Below are 21,444 nucleotides of genomic sequence, written 5' to 3' on the forward strand. Positions count from 1 at the left end.
TTTCATAGTTACAATAGTTTTCACAGATGGTAAAGGATAAGCCCACCAACATTATTTTTTCCTTTGTTTTGCTATGCCTGTTTTATGAAATCAAGTCACAGTTTGTAATAACATATTGGGAATTTTGCTTGCACAGCATTCTATGCTGGATATACACTGACATTTCCTTTTCCTTTCTTTTGGAAATAGCAGTTGTTTCAGATTATAATTTACTTAGTTTTATTTGCATACCTTGCCCTTGGGGATATATCTATTCCTTCAGTCAGACTTTCGAATCAGATATGTTTTAGAACTGAGTATTTATTATGTATTAAGAAAGAAAATCAAAAGCTATGCTTGTTGTTCTATATACCTTGGTAATGAATATATTGATAGTGACTTTGTCTTGTAGAAGCAAGTAAAGCTGGTTTTTTTTCTTGCATCATCTTACATCTTCTGCTCTACTGCCTAATTCCTTCAGCTCCAGGAAACATGGCCTTTTTTGTGATGGCATTACATGTCTGCAATGTAGAAAATTCACCTAGTGCCCATTTGTTTGTTAAGCCTCAAGCAATTGTTATCTCATTCCTAATTTGTCATTTGATTAAATGTTTCTTCTTTTGTTTTTTTCAGTACTTGTGATTATAATTGATTGTGAATGTTTGTAATTGGTTGTTTTTATTATTGTAAAAATAATCTGAATTATCCTTGGCAAATATTTCCTTGATTTACTAGCTCTAATATGAGTATAGAGAGTTTGGGATTATTTTTTTCTTAATTCAGCACTTTTTGAAAAGGTAAGGAATGATGGGAGAGATCTTTGTAGTCACTTATCTGCTTAAGTAAAGTGGTAAATAAATAAGATCTACAAAAATGAGATCTCTGCAGGCCAAGGATACATGTTCTTGTCAAGCTGGAAATTACATTTTTATGTGCTGAAATGAATTGAAAACCTGGGATTATAACTGAATAAAATTTGCCTTTTGAGAATTTGCCTTTTGAAAATGAATGTGTTTTGAAAATACAATCTGTTTTAAATTCTGTTGATAAATCCTGCTCACAAAATGACTGTTAAATTATGAGAGTGGAAATCACATGCTTTCAATTTTTTGGTATTATGTTTATATAAATGCATCTTCCTCAGTATGAAATATTTTGTAACTAAAGTAGTCAAATAATCGAGCACTTTAATAAATACTCAAGATTGAAATAAGATTTTATATTAGAGACAGTTTTTGTAATTTTGGAGTAGAGAAGTAAACATCCCATGTTTAGCTTCTTTCATAATTGGTCTTTTTGGGCTTTGATATATAATTTATGTTTGCTCAATATTGTATTTTGTAAATACGTACTGTGATTTATGTGAGAATTCTAAAAACTGCAGATTGGAAAATTTAAGAATAGAAGCAAGAATATATTAGGGCTTTCAAGATACCAGTTCAATTAACTGGAGTGTATTTTACTAAATACTGGTATATTATTTCTAGTTGCTTCCAGTGAGATCAATAATGAAAACATTTAAAAGACTGAAAATCGAAATGCATAAGATTATTAGCATTTTTAACCACTGTTATTCTTGTGATCAGTAGGAATATATGGACGGTTTTGTGCTACAATAAAGACAGTAACATTACTGAACCATTTCCAAAAAACAACACTGCAGTTTATTTTTATAGCTTTCTTTAGCTAAAATGTCATGCAAAGTGTTCTTCAGGGAGTAGTCAGCTAAGTTCTTTGAGCTTTTTGGATAACAGCTTTGTACATGTGCCAAGTATTTCTTTTAAAATGTGGAATATTGCACAAAATTCCTGACATATGTGGTTCAGACTTATCTTACTACTCTAAATACCCAGATAACTAAAAATGCTGATTGCAAAGCAGGCTACCGTGACCCCTGATGCATTAGATCCAAGACCTACAACTATACACAAATAGTTTTGCAGCACTGAGAAAATACATTCTTTTTTGTTATTATTTCTCTATCTTGAATTTCTCTATCTTCATTTTAAATCTGCATTAAGAAATATCATAGCTTCCTCCAAAGATACTGGTATGTCTTAAGCCATCACAGATTTTTTTTTCCTGAAAATTCATTAATTCGTATTTATTGTAAAAACAATGTATTCAAGTTTATATAAGTAATCACATCCTGTCCAGTGACGTGCGGTGAGGTTTATGGCTGGTGAGGCTGGTGACGTCATAAGCGCGAGCCACGGTCCCCTTCATGTTGACTCAGGAAGGCGGGGAATGGGACCACGTGTGCAGGAGGCTGAGGCTGCCTCAGCCTCCTGCACACGTGGTCCCATTCCCCTCCTTCCTGACTCCTGAGTCAACATGAAGGGGACCACAGAGCGCGCTCCGCGGTCCCCTTCATGTTGACTTAGGAAGGTGAGGAATGGGACCACATGTGCAGGAGGGAGGCTGAGGCTAGAGGAGCCTCCTGCACATGTCCCATTCCCGACCACGTGTGCGGAAGGCTCCTCAGCGCTTTTCCCTTTTCCCTTTTTTTTTCATGATGAGAGCGGTGAGGCTCTGCCTCCCCTGCCTCCCCTGACCGCACGTCCCTGATCCTGTCTAGTGCCTTCCTCGATATATTTGTGAAAGATATAGTCCGTAAAGTCTCTTCAACTGGAAAACTTTAAATTCCATGACAAGTTTCTGAAATAAACTGCACGTTTCGGTAGTGGCCCTAAATGGACTTAAATTAAACTATAGCTTTCATCTATCAAAGCAACCTAGGCATGTAAAATTTAACTGGTTTCTATGGCTCTAAGGTAGGAACATCCTCTTTCATTCACACATTGGTTATCTAAAACTCTAAAACAAATCAAGCTTTGTTTAGAAAAGATGCAGTTTTAAAGAAGGCTGTAATATGAAATGCTTAATTAATATTCTCTTGTCAGTTACAATTTCACAAGTTATACATTGATTCCAAGTTTCTTTTGGCCTACACTACAGTCCCAACGTGTGTCCCAATTCATCTCCCTGTCACAGCAGATAAATTTGTGCACAACATATGTTGTTCATTTTACTTTCCCATGTATCATGTTCTCAGCTAATAAAACAAACAAGCCACTCTTCCAAACCCAGATCACCTTATACCTTTCTCAGCTTCTTTTTACATCTTGTCATCTCTCTCTTCTCCCCACCCTCACGCCCCACCAAAATAAAAATAGCAGTAGGTGTGGTGCAAAATAGCAGTAGGTGTGGCGCAAAAGTACCAATGAGCAACAGCCATTATTTGTAATCCATCTTTTGTGGAGGACATTTAGGATGACATTGACTCATTTGCCAAATTCATAAAACTGGAATAGAGGAATCCCTCATTCTAACTGAGAACTAGGGCTCAAGTTACTGTATTTAAATTTTCTTTGAATATTTGAATTTGAATAAGGTATATTTGACTAAAACAAATTAAGTCCAATGTTTATTTATATGTTTAGAGTCATTCTTATAAGTCTCTTAGAGCTTACAGCTGAGAGCTCCTATATCAAAGCAAAAAGGTTGCAGGTAAAAACTATTCGGCATATTTTTCTTCCAATAAAGTATCACACCACACCTACTTCACAAACATTATTTGATTCCAAACCATGCCAGGAGGCTTTTGAAATTGATGGTGGCATCTACAGCAGTAATATCATTTGTCAGATGTCAACTAAGATGTTTCTGTCAGAGGCTGGATCAGAACAGAGCTGATAGAAACACGTACATAATAGATAGTTAAAAGAAATTAGGGGTTTTATTCCTGACACTATGGTACTTATCCTAATAAAGTAGCATGATTTAATATGAAATACGAGTGCAAATATATACAAAACCAGCATGTGTTTTTATAAATGTACATAGAGTATAAGAAATAAAAGAAAGTTAGGCTTAATTTTCCTACCTCCGAAGCCTCTTTGACTCACTTTCTGCTTGTATTTTATTATAGCTGCTTTTCTCCCTCCTATTCTCTATTGGTTCAGTATTTATGCTGCAACCTGCCTTCACCATTTCATCTAAAGTTTATTCTGCTTGTTTATATTTGTATGCCAGATTTCCAACAGTTCTGGGCAGCTCACAAATACACACACACACATACACACACAGCGTGTTTCCCTGAAAATAAGAAAGGGTCTTATTTTCTTTTGACCCCCAAAATAAGCGCTTGGCCTTATTTTCAGGGAGGTCTTATTATTTTTGAGGTGCAGAAGGAGGCAAAGATGGCCACCTCATGGCTGCTGCTGTGTTGCAATATTTTGGGGGAGGGCTTATTTTGGGGGAAAGGCTTATTTTAGTGCATGCGCTCAAAAGCCTGATTGGGCTTATTATGTGGGGAGTTCTTATGTCAAAGGCTTGGGGGAAGAACCAAGTCTTCAAGGTACTGCAAAACTCCAGCAGTGTAGGGACCACCCAAATCTCAGGGGAATCTCATTGCAGTGGGCAGATGCTTCTACAGAGAAAATGTGCTTCTAGGATTGTGATAGATGGCATTTTTTAATTGTGGGAACACAGATCGTTCCAACCCTGCCAGATTGGATTGACCAGGTGATACTGTGGGAGATAGATTTGAAACCGATGTCAAGCAGCCACACATTATGCCATGAAGGGCTTTATAGTTAACAACCAGTACCTTGAAGTACATCCACCAGCAAATTGACAACCAGTGCAGCTCATGAAACAAAGCTATTACATGAACACACTGCCCATCACTGTCTATTGCCATTGCATTATGGACCTGTTGGAGTTTCAGATGGTCTTTAAGGCAGCCCCATTAAAGCACATTTCAGTAGATAAACTGTGAGGTGATTAGGGCATGGTGACTATATGAAGGGCCTGTCATCTAAGAAGGGCACAATTTGTGCAACAGATCATTGAGCAGGAGCTGTCAATCCAGTAAAACCCCCAGATTGTACAATACATTTAGGCATCAAAAGTTGAGGATTAATGGAGAAAGGCCAAAAAAGAGCTATAAGGGAAAAGGTTTTAGGCACCAACCATACAGAGTGTAGAATTATCTGCGTACAAAATATAACACCTAGAAAACAAGAACTCAACTGAACTGAAACTTTACAAATCTTTCAAAACATGTTGTGAATATAGACTAATAGCTGCCTGTCTGTCAATCTACATCAAGCCAGGCTGTCATTCTATATCACTATAAATGAAAACAGCTTCTTATGCAATACTGCTAGTGCACATCCTCATAAGGGACAGATGCCAAGTTATTTACAAAATGAGGTTCACCAGCTTTTCCTCTGCTGGAAATAGAAGAGTTGGTCATTTAAAACATGAGGCAGGACTCAGCAGAATCGCAATAGCACTTATACTTATGTACTGTTTCACACTGCTTTGCAGTCCTCTCTAAGCAGTTTACAGAGTCAGCATCTTGCCCCCAACAATCTGGGCCTTCATTTTACCAATTTAGGGAGGATGGAAGACTGAGCCAATCTTAAACTGTTGAGAATCAAACTACTGGCAGTTGGCAGAATTAGCCGGCAAAATTGCATTCTAACTACTGTGCCACCACAGAGGTCTGTGAATCAGGTTAGAAACAGCATGGGACTGTCATCATTCCCCACAACTTCAGACTAAATTTTGGAATTTGCACAAATCTCTGGGAAGAAGAACTTTAGAAAAGTGCAATCTCTGAAGAAGCACTTAAAAATATCAAGGTAAAAATTTGCACTAGGATTTTTATTTCTGCCTATGTGTTGTGCTATCTCACCACAAATTCTATGTTATCATGTTCTACACTGCCTTAATATCTGGATCAATTTGAGAAGTCTTTTTTTTTCTTCCTTCACAATTGATAAAGTGAAGTTGTCACCTCCCCCTAGGCATCACCAGATAACCAAACCAAAGTTGGAAACTATCAGGTTTCAGTTATTAGCAGTAGTGAAATTCAATTTTTTTTACTACTGGTTATGTGGGCGTGGCTTGGTGGGCGTGGCAGGGAAAGCTACTGCAAAATCTCCATTCCCACCCCACTCTGGGACCAGCCAGAGGTGGTATTTGCCGGTTCTCCGAACTACTCAAAATCTCCACTACTGGTTCTCCAGAACCTGTCAGAACCTGCTGAATTTCATCCCTGGTTATTGGGCTATGTAGTGATTGCAAATTTACTTGTTTGCTTCATTTATGTTAGAATAGGTTTTCTCCAAGCACAGTATTCATTCTTCTTGAGGCACAGATGTAAAACAGATCATCTTTGTCATCCAATCATTATCAAAGAATCTCTCTGCTGGTGGCTGATTTCAGGTAATACCACCAGAGGTATTCCTTTCATCCTTTCTTGCTCAGTGCATATCCTTGTCACTAATGCCTCTAAATCTGAATCAAGAGCTTATTTCCATGCTATTTGCTTGCTGTAAATTTAAAATACATTTCACCCTTTATCATTCTAGCGACAGTTCTTGTATATATCCATTGAGGTCATCTTTCTTAGTCTCTTTAGTTTCGAAGGTACTTTAAACCAAAGCTGTCACCATACCCAGAAGTATATAAAGTAAGATGAAACAAAAATACATCTTTTTTTTAAACTGATGCCAAAGATTTGATATTGGTCAGTTGATCCACACCATTTCTATCTTGGCATTTCATGTCTGGTAGTGATAATATTTTTGCAGGCCAGTTTAGCCATAATCAAATAAACACCTATGAATGGAAATTGTATCTGTCAGTGATTGCCTTCATCAAATTATGCGGGGCAACTCAAGATTGACCTATTTGTATTACCAGACAAATGCAAATCTTTTGCAGGAGGATTATGATAGACCTCCAGTTCCTTGGCAATATCTTCATTTTGTTTCTTGGAATAGGCTCCTTTTTTTTTTACATATGTACTCTTCTGATCAAAATACTGGTGAAGATACAAAAAACTGGTGATCACAGACACTCTATTGTTCCATCCGACCTATCTATATCCCATCCCAATCTCCTCTCCTCTCCATTTCTCAAAAACATCTATTTAGATCTAATTCCTGTATCTTACAGGACAGAGGATTCACTCTCATAGCTGTGTGTTATTTCAGTAGGATCTTTAGCAGAGGCTTAAGAACCCAATTACCAGTTCAAAAGGGGGTGGGAGGGTGGGGTGTCATTGGGAATAAATTCCATATAAAATTGACCAAATCACAAGACATAGAATTTTAGAAAAAAATGGATATCTTTGAGTGCTACCACAATAATGCAGGGTCTAAAATTAAAACTACCAAAATTGGAGTAAGCAATTTTTAATTTACATACATACCTAAAAAAAGAAATTAAATCATAACTGGTTGTTTGGACAGATTCCCTAAACAAACAGTTAGGGATTTGAATATCCTCAATTTGGGAAACGTTACCTTGTTCAATAATAATATAAAAGATTGCAGATATTTAATCTCATTACCAAGAGAACCAATGGTTTCACCCAAAATTGAAAGATAGGCTGGGGGGATTAGAATTTCTTCCACCAGCACACCAAGCAAGACATCTTAAATTTGTTTGCTAGAGTTTGCATCTGACAGAAATTTTGAAATAAATCTTTCTTCATCCCTTTATCTTATCTTGTTTCTTCTTTCCCCTTTTCCAAAATGAATCCATCCACCCATCCCTCCCTCTCCCCCTCTCTCTCTCCCTCCTTCCCTCCCTCTCTTTCTAACACAAACATACACAATTTCTTGATAGTCATTAAATTATGCACATATAAGTCTTATACACAAAGAGCCTTTAACAGAAATTAAAACAATAACTAAGGGTACTTTTATAATATATATTATAGTGTATTTTATTTGAGGATAGTGAGACCACATCTAAGATTTTGACATTCATTTTATATAACTCAATTTGCCTCACTGTAGACTACATCATTTCTTAGTTTCTGAGTTATTGTTTCAATAAGCATAGATGCAAATCATATACGTGATATTTTTATACTAACATACATTATACTAACATAGAATGTATGTTTAATACATTGCATAGGACTTGACCAGGATTGACATAATTCAGATGACAAGAACTGTATATTCTATTGCATTTCTGTTTTTCATTAGCTCAAGAGAATAAAATAAAATATGGGACAAACATATCCACCACTTCACATAGAAATTTTCTTTATACAGCTGGGCTTTGTACAATTCTCATGAATTTCAATGGGTAGGGAAACTACCCTGAATAATGTTCCTAACTTTATTCCTTCTATTGATCAATACATTGTGTCTTATTAATTACTAGGTATATAAGTATTATTAATAACTTGAAAACAAATGCTTTAGAAGATAAAGTAGATGGGCTTTATAAAATTTTGTTACAGAGACAATGTTTATTTGGCACATTCTCTTTAAAAAAGAGGATACAATGAATGCATAAAAAACGGTGTCAAAATTACAGAATAGGGCCCTTGGTGACTAAAAGAACATTTCTTCAACAAATCAAATGTGGTTTCCTCAGCTTACATGAATATACAGTAGCTATTACCTTAAATTTAACCTCAAAATGAACACAAACTCACTGTAGAGATATGAAGACCATATTGTATCTGTGTAGTCTGCAGAGATTTTCTTCGGCTTTCTGTGCTGGAATATATGATACACTTGAAAGCTAAGGAGATTGCTTCTGAATAGACATCACGGAGGTTGATTACATTCGTATATCAGTTAGCTAAACCCTGCAGGCTATTATTCCATTAGATGTGCTTGTCCATTTCTGCACTGTCAGAAAGTTGATCATTTAATACAAAATGCCCATGTACAATGTTAAACTGTGAGACGTGCTTTTTAAAAAAGCACAAGACCATGTATTTAAAAATAATTTTAAAATAATAACTGTTTGGGTTGTATCTTTAAACATATGTATTTCGTAAAAAAAAAAAATGCTTCCTTCTACTTTTTTTTTTTTTACATTTCCATTTTTTTAGAAACTCAAAGTGGGCAATTGTTAGGTTGGAAGAACCTTTACATTTTAATCTATAAGGAGTTGAACACCCTAGAAATCCTGAAAGCTATAATGGCTATCAAAGTCTACAAAACAATTGAAGCTATTGTAACAAACCCTGAATTCCAGGACAGAATGATTAAAACCAAATACAGGTGATTCTGGGGAGAGAAGAGCAGAGCTGGAGTCTTACAGCTTTCATTTGCTTTGTAATCTGCATCTTTAGAAAATATTAAAATGTTGGATTTTTAGTCCTGAGACCGGACAGCACTAGAGGGACAAATTCTGAAAGTCAGACTGTTACTGCTGCTGCTCCCACTGACTAGGCTGTTGCAGCTGAAAAATATTTTGCAATGAAGCTTTTATATTGGTGATATTGGCCGGGAAAAATTATTTTAAAACTACACAATCATTTTAATTTCTCATAGATTTGCCTAAGTCTTGCTTGGGAAATACCTTTTATGACAACCAGTATGTGTAGAGAGAGTGAAAGCAGTTAGTTTGTGCATTTTACATAGAGAAAACGTAATTCCTTTCACTGTTTTCTTCAACATTTTCAGGACAAGTTTCTGGAATCTGCTGCTTCTTCCTTTTATAATTGGGTTTTTGCTCTATTAACTCACATGTGGTTGTAGTTACAGAATTGAAGGATAGGGTTCTTGACCGAGGGGCAGAAATATCCAAGAACAACTCTTATTTGGATTAGTGAGCTAGACTTTATGAAGCTCAGCAGGAAATCAGTTCTGTTTGGCATATATACACAAAAAAATCAGCTAGATAAAGACTGAGAAAATTCAACTCACAGCAACTCCATAATTTTCAAAAATGCTAAGGCTTATTTAGCAATATCTAGAAGGCCTTGTTTCCTTATTAAGTAAGAAATGAAACAGAATTAATGAAATTTAATAATACAAAACAGGGGAGGGATCTGGCTGGCATTACTGCCGGTTTGCTCGTGCGTGCACTTTGTGCATCCACGCATGCACTGTTCAATGGGAATTGTTCTGCACATGTGCAGAACTCAAAAACAAGATGGCAGCGACGACGGTGGAGACCGTGGAACCGGTTCGGAGGCGGGTCCAGCCTGGGTCACTTCTGGTTCTGCAACCCAGGCGAGCATACCACTATGGGTTCAGCCAAACCGGGCCGAACCGATAGGAACCCACCTCTGCTTCAAAGGAAGGCCTGATGAAGGAAACAATGCAGTATCTTGTAGCATCAAGATTAAGGCACAAAGTGAAAGACAGGAAAATGAAGAAGTTTGCTGAAAGTTTCCTTTCTTTCATTTTAGAAATTAACACCTCCCAAAGAAGTTGAAGAGTGCTCATGAATTATATTTATGAGCAAGGGAAATTGTTTGGAAAGGAATCACTAAAAGTATTCTCTACCTTCACAGCTTTCAATGCCCTATCCAACATAATTCATTAGGACTCCCAACCCTTTTAGGATGTCAAGACAGCACTGTGTAAATGAACAAGAAATTTATTTTCAAAAGTCCTTAAGCTATCTTGTTCCAGCTGCTGTTGCTGTGATTGTTGTTATTATTATGGTTGGTAACACAGTCAGATAGATAGTCTAGACTGGAGTTCGCATTTGCATGCATCTGTCAAATTCTTCCCAAAGATCTGGGATAGGCAGATGCTATTGTTTGATGGTGTTAAAGATAACATTAGCTGCATCAGCACCAGTTAGCCATTTGAAAGTTGCTAGTGAGCAGGTAATCGTCCTGTATTTGCCAGGTGATGCCCCTTTTGTTGGATGGTTCATTACCAGGTACATTTTGCCAAATGTTAACCAAGCTTCAATTTCATCTCTTTGCAGTATGTTATTAAACTTCTTAATAGTGAGTGGGTATTGACCGGTTAGAGCAGGGGTGTCCAAACTTGGGAACTTTAAGACTTGTGGACTTCAACTCCCAGAATTCCCCAGCCAGCCATGCTGGCTGGGGAATTCTGGGAGTTGAAGTCCACAAGTCTTAAAGTTTCCAAGTTTGGACACCCCTGGGTTAGAGGTTTCAACAAAAAAGCAATACAGTTCATCTTCACTTGGTGCTAGCCAAATCAAGATTTTCCTTGACCTTTTCGGCACCATTTCTGCTGTTCTTTCATTTCATGCTCTTTTTTATTTCTTTCTTTCATCCGAGCTGTACATTTGTTGCATTTCTGGGGTAGTCCCAAAGCTGCACTCAGAACTCTTTTTTCTTATGTCAACTCTTGACTGGTTTACTGTAGTTGTCCCTCTTTATGGATTGCTAGAAACTGATTTGACTGAAATTGAAGATTCTGCCTATAGCATACAATACAAGCTTTGTATCTGCCGATCTTCCTGGCTATAGCTGTTATTTGTTCTGCATTATTTCCATTGCTTCCTTAATCTCCCTTTCTAAGTGATATTTCTTAATCAGGTATTCTTTGGCTCTCTTGTTATTTAGCTTCTTTCAGCTTGCTTACATCTACTCAATCTGATCCATTTCTGAAGTACATTTATCTGTTTGTTGCTTTGAGCATTCCTGTCCATTTGGGATAGAGCATTTCAGGTTATTGCAAATTAACCTCAATAGCTCAGTAACTACTTTGAAGAAGGAGTATTGTCATTTCAAATTAGATAGCATTTACCATGCACTCTAATAGTTCTATACCTCTCTTTTTCAGCACTGCTAATATACCACCACAGTGTTATACAATCTTTGCTTTATATAAATAAGATGATTGGTTTGAAACATGGCACAAATATGTTTATTATATTTATTCCCTTGAATAACTAGTTTTCACACAGGCTTTTTTTTAAAAAAGAAAGAAAACAAGTTCAAGAGTTTATTGTTTAAATGCTTTTCTTGTTACTTGAAAGAGAAGAGTTTCTCCTTTCCCAGATCTCAAAAGAGCCCAAACAATTTTTTTCTTTCCATTTATTTCACAGCAATTCTGTAAAATAATTATGTTGCGATGATATTGTGACAGTCCCAGAATCACTCAATAAGCTTTTGACACAGTTTTGTCTTGAATCTGGCTCTTCTCTGTTGTTTTTCAAAACATTAACCACTTCACAAACTGGTCTTAAGGACCTATTATTTTTCATTCATTAGTTATTAGTAAAAATTACGGGTGACTAGTAACACTAGGAGTTTTTTTTTAATCAGTTCAGCAGTAGTACTGACAGAGAAAGTTTTATTTGTCTACAATCGATTCATATGAAAAGTGACCTCTAGTTTATACTCCCCATAATGGTTCTTCAATAGGCTTTATTTTCATAATATCTTTTAGAGGTAGTAGTCAGTGCTTGGGTGAATCTTCATATCATTAATTCAAATATTAAAAGGAAAACGTTCAGTGTTTATTGGAGTAATAAATATGATCTTATTAGTTATATTTTATGACAAGTGCATAAATGTTTTCTGCTTAATGTATAGGTAAAGGTTCTCCTCACACATATGTGCTAGTCATTCCCGACTCTAGGGGGTGGTGCTCATCTCTGTTTCAAAGCTGAAGAGCCAGCGCTGTCCGAAGATGGCTCCGTGGTCATGTGGCCCGCATGACTAAACACCGAAGGAACATGGAACACTGTTACCTTCCCACCAAAGTGGTCCCTATTTTTCTACTTGCATTTTTACATGCTTTCGAACTGCTAGGTTAACAGATGTTGGGACAAGTAACGGGAGCTCACTCAGTTACGTGGTGCTAGGAATTCGAACCACTGAACTGCTGACCTTTCTGATCAACAAGCTCAGCGTCTTAGCCACTGAGCCACTGTGTCCCTTTTATCTTTTTAATAATTTAATAAATTATTTTTGGATTTAAAGATTCTTAAGCTTGAGCTCAGCCAATTACATTACAACCTAGTTTATTATTATTGTCGTGTCAGTTGCACACATCATAATATTTGCATAAATCTTATGTCGTGACTGAATTGTGTTCAAAATATGTGTCTAGAAAAAAATGGAATAAATAAACATATGTACCTGATTAAAGATATATTGATGTAAATACTTTTACTTGATATAATATGTTGCTCTGAATTACCTCAAGTTTTCTAAAATCGCTTTTATTGTAGAAGATGGATTTTGAATCAGTTTGATAACCTTGACTTCTGTGAGGTCTGCCAAAAAAAACCAATATGGCTGTGACATTCCTTTCCATTGGCATATATCTTTTGCTGATCAATTGAATGTGTTGAGGACTGTTGGAAGAAATACTTTATAAGAAGCTTAAACAATAACAAACAAAGGGCTTTCCTTGAAAATGAAAGCCTGGTTAAAAAAATATTGTAAACTGTGCAGGAATAGCACTGGTCTGGAAGGAGCATAGTCCCCACGCACTTTGTGGTAATTTACTTAGGTAGATGTTACTGATCTACATATTTCTAATTTTTAGATGCCCAACAAGAAGAAAACACCGAAGCTACACCCCCAACATCTGAAGCAACTATCTGGTACAATATTTTGTATATATCTTGCTCTATATCCAAAATACATTTTGTAGTTAATGCTTGCGGAAATAATATAGTCTGACCTGCTGTCAAATGTTCTTTTATTATATTTGTGTTGCATCCAAGGAAATTTTACTCTTGATGAAATGACCGAAGAAAACTTAGCAATGTATTTTAAACACAAGAGTTTTTTACAGTTAAAAAGCTAAATGATTAATTACATTTCACTCTTTTTTCATTTTGCAGAATCTATTGAAGAGTTTCTATATCTGATGAATGAATATGAGGAGACGCTGGTTCAAACATACTTGAAATGTTAAAATCGGACTAAATAAACAGGCTGATCAAATGAATATTTTAATATTTTTAGCTTTTGTATCCATGATTGTCAACATTAAACAATAAATAAAAAGTTCCAGAAATTTATTTATAAACATAGTTGACTTTCTCTCCCATGTAGTTAAATAACTGCTTTAATTCCTATTAAAATAAACTAATATATTAAAATTCAACATCTTATATGACTAATATTTATAGTTTTGTTCCATGCTTTTTATTTCATTTATTAGAATCATAATTGAGTGATATTATTAACAAAATGAAATATCTTTTCTTATATATATTTCAATTAAAAAGTCTGTATTTCTATAGCTGCCTATCTCAACAAGTAAGTCTGAGCTTGGGGACTTTTTACAATGGTTAACACAATAGGTTAGGAATAAGCCAATCATGTCATAACATACCAATTCATTTTGTTTGAGGAATCAAAAATGTCCTACGGAGTATTCTAATTTTAGTTTAATTTAAGACAATTAAGGCATCTGCCCTGTGGGAAAACCTGTGTGGTGGCATTCCGGAAGGCCTTAAAGAGTTGGCTGTCTTCCCAAGTTTCGGGCTAAGGTGAATAGAAGAATAGAATAGAATTACAGAGTTGGAAGGGACCTTGGAGACCAAGCTCCTGCTTAGGCAGGAAACCCTATACCATTTCAGACAAATGATTATCCAATCTCTTCTTCCAAAAACGTCCAGTGTTGCAGCATTTACAAGTTCTGAAGGCAAGTTGTTCCACTAATTAATTGTTCTAACTGTCAGGAAATTTCTCATTAGTTCTAAGTTACTTCTCTCCTTGATTAGTTTCCACTTATTGCTTCTTGTCCTGCCCTCAGGTGCTTTTGAGAATAGCTTGACTCCCTCTTTTTTTGTGGCAGCTCCTGAGATATTGGAGCACTGCTATCCTGTCATCCCGTGTCCTTCTTTTAATCAAACTAGGCATACCCGATTCCAGCAACTGTTCTTTATATGTTTTAACTTCCAGTCCCCTAATCTTGTTTGTTGTTCTTCTGTGCATTCTTTCTAGAGTCTTAACATCTTTTTTATATTGTGCGATCAAAACTGCATGCAGTATTCCAAGTGTGGCCTTACCAAAGCATTATAAAGTGGTATTAACACTTCACGTGATCTTGGTTCTATCCCTCTGTTGATGCAGCCCAGAACTACCTTGGCTTTTTGGGCAGCTGCAGTATACTGCTGGTTCATATTTAAATGATTGTCCACTAGGACTCCAAGATCCCTCTCACAATTACTACTATTGAGTGAGGAATCACATTTACTGTACCTGTGCATTTTATTTTTCTTACCTAAATGTAGAACCTTATTTTTTTCACAATTGAGTTTCATTTTGCTAGATAGTGCCCATTGTTCAAGTCTTGTCAAGATCCTTCTGTATCTTAAGCCTATCTTCTGGAGTGTTGGCTATTCCTGCTAGCTTGGTGTCATCTGCAAATTTGATGAGTTCCCATCTATCCCCTCATCCAAATCATTGATGGAGTGTTGAAGAGTACTGGGCCGAAAACTGGGCACCTTGGGGCATCCCACTGCATACTTCCCTCCATGTAGATGCAGTTCCATTGAGGACTACATGTTGAGTGCGGTTGGTCAGTCAGCTATGGATCCATCTGGTGGTGATGCTGTCTAACCCACATTTTTCTATCTTATAAAATAGTAGGTTATGGTCTACTTTATCAAAAGGCTTACTGAAGTCCAAGTAAATTATGTTGACAACATTCCTCTAGTCTACTAATTTTGTCACTTTGTCAAAGAATGAAATAAGATTTGTCTGACATGATCTGTTTTCAAACCCATGTTGGCTTTTGCTTATAACTTTGTTTGCTTCTAGGTGTTCGCTGATTCATTGCTTGTTTATCTTTTCCAGAATCTTTCCTGGTATTGAGGTCAGGCTGATAGGTCTATGGTTTCTTGGATCTATTTTTCCCCCTTTTTTGAAGATGGGAACTACATCAGCTCTTTTCCAGTCCTCTGGCAGTTTCCCGGTGGCCCAGGATCTTTGAAAGATATAATTCAGTGCTTCCCCGATCACATGATAGTTACTTTTGAACCCTGGGGGTGTAATCAATCTGGTCCTGGTGATTTGAACTCGTCCAGGGTGGACTCACTTACCATTTTCTTCCCTATTTTGACTTGTGGTCCTAATCTTTGTCACTCCACTAATTCTTTGTCATTAGCTAAGAATTTCATTTCTACAAGTTGCATAAGATCATGGTAATATTAAAAATTATGTTTAGTTCTTTTAAATTTATTTCTTTGATTTCTATAGCTGCCTATCTCAACAAGTCTGTAATTAATACAGAAGAAGAACCATAGTTCTGTTAATAGGAAGAAATGTTTCATGCTGCAGGGACCTAGTTTCTAAATATTTTAGTGTAAGTTAATAAAATCTCTAGCTCAAAACTACATTATATGCATCACAATATATGAATTTTAAACACAATATAATGTGCTAGAAAATCTGTATAAATTACTCTTGTTGTATTTGTTCCTCTTTTAAATTTAATTTGTTTTTCAAATTATGATGATGGACTAAAGAGCTATGTTATGCTGCAATTTATCCAGTAGGAATTAAATTAAATTAAATTAAATAACCATCCTTCTTACCAGCTTTCATATTTAGATGTATTTTTGCTGTTCCAACATTTCCATTTGGCATTAGAATCAAATTTCATACCTTCCTGGCCATATTGTTGGAATGACATGTGCTCATATCACCACTCTACCAATTAGAGTGGCATATAAAGTAACCACTGTATGGACCTTTTCCATGTGATCTCAATGATCAACAATCCCTAGCACAGCATAACTATATTGAAAAACATTGGTACTCCTTTAGAATAAATAGTCTTCAGTTCTGACAAGGATTTTATATAATTTGCAGAGTCTAATAGCCTGAATATTTTGCGTTTTCTTCTTCCAGGATGTATTATGAGAAAATGATATGGCCAAATTATCCCAAATCTTACAATAACTTAGGAAACAATGATTGAAGAAATGTATACACTAGTAATACACCTAAGTGAAACAGAGCCAGATTTATTACTTCAAAAATATGTCCTGGCAGAGTGCAGTTCTTAGAAAACTCTGAACTAATCTAAACTAAATGCTCTGAGAAGGATGTAAATATTAAACATACTCCTCATGCATATTTTTCAATAATACTAATATAAACTGCACAGTCTTATAAAAATCTATAGGCTCCTTTCTGATTCCATATAAAGTTTAAGTATTTACATGTGTACTACACAGATTTCTATTATTTGCAATAAATAGATTCTTAACAAAGGCATGCTTTCCAAAAATTATAATGAGAAATCACTTTTTGTGATACACAAGAAGCTTGGTTCTCCAACTTACAGTTTCTTACATTTATAATATCTTGATACTAAAGCATCCATCACCATGGTTTCTTGAAAAGTCTCATATTGCACAACATTGATCTATGCTGTGTCCTCTTACCCAGGCAAAGTCCCATTGATTACAGTCAGACTTACTCTGAAATGACATATATGTATTATTATTGTTGTGCACAATTAAAATTCAGCAATATTTTTTTTGCTTCACAGAAAAAAACAAAATGGGGATATGAAGCGTCACCATGAAGAAAAACAATAAAATAGTAACATTAGTGTACGTGTCTACTTACTATTCATCGTCTAAATCAGGGGTGTCAAACTTGATTTCATTGAGGGGCATATCAGAGTTCTGTTTGACCTCAGGGGGTCGGGGCGGGCATGGCCAGTTCAAAATCTCTTGGGTTGGGGCGCCTGTGGGGTCCGAGCACCTTGCCAAATTTGCTCCCGGGCTCCATTTTCACCCGTGACAGCTTCCTTCAAACTTCTGCCAGCCTGTGGCCCTCTCAAGCTCTGTTTTTATTGGAAGAGGCACCATGGGTGTGTCCTTTGCTGTTTCCAGGGTGGCCCCACAGGCCATATCTAAGCACCCCATGGGTGGGATTCAACCCCCGGGCCTTGAGTTTGACACCCCTCATCTAAATTGTTTGAAACTAATTCCTGTTCTAAAGATATATTCAAGAATAAATGAACAGCAAAAGATTTTTAAAAAAGTTCTAAGACCTGTGAATTCAGTTCTAAGACCTGTGCATATTGCCAATACTGTTCAATGAATGCTGCTATGAAAAGTTCCAGAGCCAATTCTACACACTGTCTGTGGCATATTTGAGGAAGAGAGCACTACAGTATACGCATAGACTGCTATTGTAATATTTGCATCCAAAGGGTGCCTAGGCACTGGTTCCATTTCTTTCAGTTCCAAAACTCTCATTTTATTCCTTCCTATTCAGATCTCATTCATTAATCCTATATGCAGACATAACTTGCCCAAAAGAAATGTTCAACAATAATGTTGATGGTTAATTTATGACCATACTTCTAACCATTGATTTTAATTAATATTCATCACATGAATATTTAGGATTATTAATTTTTTTGTTTTAGTAATATTTTTATTGGCAAATTGACATCCCAGGTAAGATATTTAACCAAAACTAAGTGATGATCCAACCAACAGCCATCAGACAGTCTGCAACAATATTAAAACTTACTTCTTAGCTCAGAAGCAACTTTATACTCCTATCACAATTTTGATCATACCATTTTTCACTACTCAGAATTATTTGTCCTCCTCTATTTGCTCACTGGCCATATTTTCCTTTTCAAATCATTACGGCAAATATGATTTATCACCAGGCTGTCCAAGAAAACAATTTTTACTCGTATCTGGTATTAGTGAATGAGAATAAAACCTAGTTTCATGAGCAGTAATATATAACCAGGGATCAAAAATATTTAGAGATCTCAATTCATGTGCAAACTGCATGCTGTAATTGAAAGTTACAGAAAACTTGAAAACTTTTAACACTTCTTTTTTGTAAATCCATAATAAGAAACTTATCCAAGCCACTTCTTTGGTTTTTATTTGTATATCCTGTTAATTATTGAGACAGACAGTTTTATTTGTAAATCTAATGTACTTCAGATCTTTTTCCATATCATTATAACTCTCATTTTTAAATCCACATTTGAATCAGCATCAATCTCAATCTTGTCCAACAGAACCTCTTCCTGCTCTATAACTTTTTTAAAATTCCTTTTTATGACAGCAGAGAATCTTAAGAGTAATTGCTGGTTGAATCATTCTTAAATATCCTTGAATTCTTCAAAGATAGAATGCTTTGCTCCATTCCATTAGTAGGTCTCTTTTCCTTTAATTATAATCTTTAATTCTTTCTTGTTCCCTCTAGTGTCCAATGTTCAAAGTTCCATCCTAACATGTTTTTTTAAACTAATCAACAGTGTTTTCCACAAGATTTCTTATAATCTCTTATGGTCAGATTCTTCAGAATTTGAAGCAATTTGCAAAAATGATTGACTATGTAAACCTAATGATTGATTGTGACTCTGGAAAAGTGACAATTGGCAAAGACAGCAACCCTTTGGCTCTTAGAGCTCTAAATCGATCAGAGAGCACTGTTTTACAATCTCCTTGTGGGGAGCTGCTATATGGAATGCTTGTATATGATCCCAAGTCCTCTCTTTATCCAGAGAGGACGTTTTAGAAGCCAATCGATTCACTATCTCCTTGTTTCACCATAGCTGTCTGCTCCATTGTCAGCAAAGCTGTCTTCAGTTTGCTATTACTTCCCAGAGGTCCCATAAAAAGCTGCTTGTGAAGGTTGTGGACACCATGTGATTTGCAGCTCACTCTGGTGCTGTTGGTTGTGGAACCCTCTTGGTACTGTTGCAAAACTTCAGTTTGTAGACTGGAGATAGATGGTGTCTTATCCTTCCCTCTCTCTTGAGAGAGGACTGCTCAATGTTAAAATAAGTGGCCTCTTTTACACCTCTTTCAAACCAATGATCAAAAATGTGGACTTTGCTGTCTTCAAAAGAGTGACCTTTGTCTTTCAAATGCAGATGGACAGCTGAATCTTATCCTGATGAGTTTGATTACCTATGTTGTGCCATGTGCTTGTGAAGTAGTTGTTTTGTTTCACCAATGTACAGATCTGCACATCTCACAGCATTGCATTACATATATCACATTACTCAGTTTTTGTCTGGGTGTTTTATCCTTGGTTTGGACAAGCTTCTCTCTTAGTGCATTCTTGGGTTTAAAGTGTACAAGTATGTTGTAAAAATTCTCCTGAGCTTTTCATATATTCTTGCAAATTATAGAATGACTACATTGCTACGTTTGTTGTAGCAACACTGCCAATGCTGTCATTGTAGATGAGAAGAAGAGAACAACAAACGTAGCAACATAGTCATTTCATACATTGCAGGAATATCTGAAAAGTTAAGAAGAATGAGCTCTGGTTGACTGAGCAATGAACCCTATCCAACAAGATGCAGTTCAGTGGTGAGAAAAATAAGATCCTACACTTAGGCAAGAAAAACCAAATGCACAAGTATAGATGAGGTAGCATGTGGCTCAACAGTAATAACTGTGAGAGGGATCTAGGTATCTTGTGGACCATCATTTAAATATAAGCCATCAGTATGCTGTAGCATCCAAAAAGGCCAATGCAATTCTAAGATGCATCAATAGAGGAATGGCATCAAGATCATGAGTGATAGTACTGCTCTATCTAGACCACTTGTGGAATACTGCATCCAGTTCTGGTCATGATACAGAAAAGATGCTGAGACTCTACAAAGAGTGCAGAGAAGAGCAACAAAATCCATAAGGGTCTGGAGGTTAAACTATATGTGGTTAAGGGAACTAGGTATGTCTAGCCTAATGAAGAAAATTATTTGGGGTGCCATAAGAGCTGTCTTTCAGTACTTGAGGGGCCGTCAAATAGAAGAGGGGATTGATTTATTCACCAGAACACCTGAGGGCAGGACAAGAAGCAATGGATGGAAATGTGTTAAAGCAAGATCCAAACTGGAACTAAGGAGAATTTTCCTGACAATGAGAATAATTAACAAATGGAACCGCTTTCAAAAAAAGTTATTTGTCCAGGCTGAAATAAGATACCCTCCCTTGGGCAGGGGGTTGGATTAGAAAACCTCCAAGATCCCTGCCAACCCTGTCATTGTAAGATTTTATTCTAGTGTAAATTGAATGTTTCCTCACAGTAATCCTTCCTCACCAACTGCAAACCAGAATATGAGAGAAAGTAATTCTAGGATAACTTTCACTTAACATGTCATCTTTTTCCCATTTAGATGATTATTTAACTGTGAAATAACTATTTAAAAACACAAAATGCACTTATCGTATTTTATACATTTTCTAAAATATTGAAATGCTTATACTGTATGCATATTTCTTACAGACCTATTAATTTTTATGTCTCCAAAGTATGTCTTTGCTGCTTTACTGCAAGGCTGATAGTGATTCCCCTGAAATAGCCTCAGGACAGCTGTTGATAAACTGATTTTCCATGTGTGTAGATTGACTTTATGAACAGTGACATTTATGTGAAGCATTTATAGAGTGGTGGTGGGATCAATCTGTGCTTCTAACCAACTTCAAGGCAGGTCATTCTTTGTTTAGACATTTTAAAAATGAAACATTTGAGCTTTAATACAGCATATCCTCTTCTTCCAAATTTGGAAAGGAAAGCTTTCAACTTGCCTGGAGCTCTCTCATAGCATGCCATTTTCTATGAAAATGCATAGGGGTTATATGCTCATTAGGAACATTTTTTGTCTATGGATTTGTTTACCCACGGATGATCTTATATTGTATGGATATGTCCTAGTTTCCACAGATAAAGAATTAAAGTGAGCAAAGGAAAAATAACTATCCAAAAAATGTCTCAAAAGT

General features: G+C 36.1%; 1 protein-coding gene across 2 annotated transcripts in view; it reads left to right on the forward strand.

The window, feature by feature from the left end:
* TTC29 (tetratricopeptide repeat domain 29) overlaps positions 1-13,774 on the forward strand; it is a 95,033-nt gene extending 81,259 nt beyond the window's left edge. For both annotated transcript variants that reach the window (XM_081960080.1, XM_081960081.1), the window contains exons 11-12: positions 13,245-13,302; positions 13,546-13,774. In XM_081960080.1, coding sequence (XP_081816206.1) covers positions 13,245-13,302; position 13,546 — 59 coding nt within the window. In that variant the 3' untranslated portion in view covers positions 13,547-13,774. The remainder of the gene's footprint in view (positions 1-13,244; positions 13,303-13,545) is intronic.
* Positions 13,775-21,444: the final 7,670 nt, after the last annotated feature.

The sequence above is a fragment of the Natrix helvetica genome, assembly GCF_964273705.1.
Source record: "Natrix helvetica genome assembly, chromosome: 7".
Taxonomy (NCBI): domain Eukaryota; kingdom Metazoa; phylum Chordata; class Lepidosauria; order Squamata; family Natricidae; genus Natrix; species Natrix helvetica.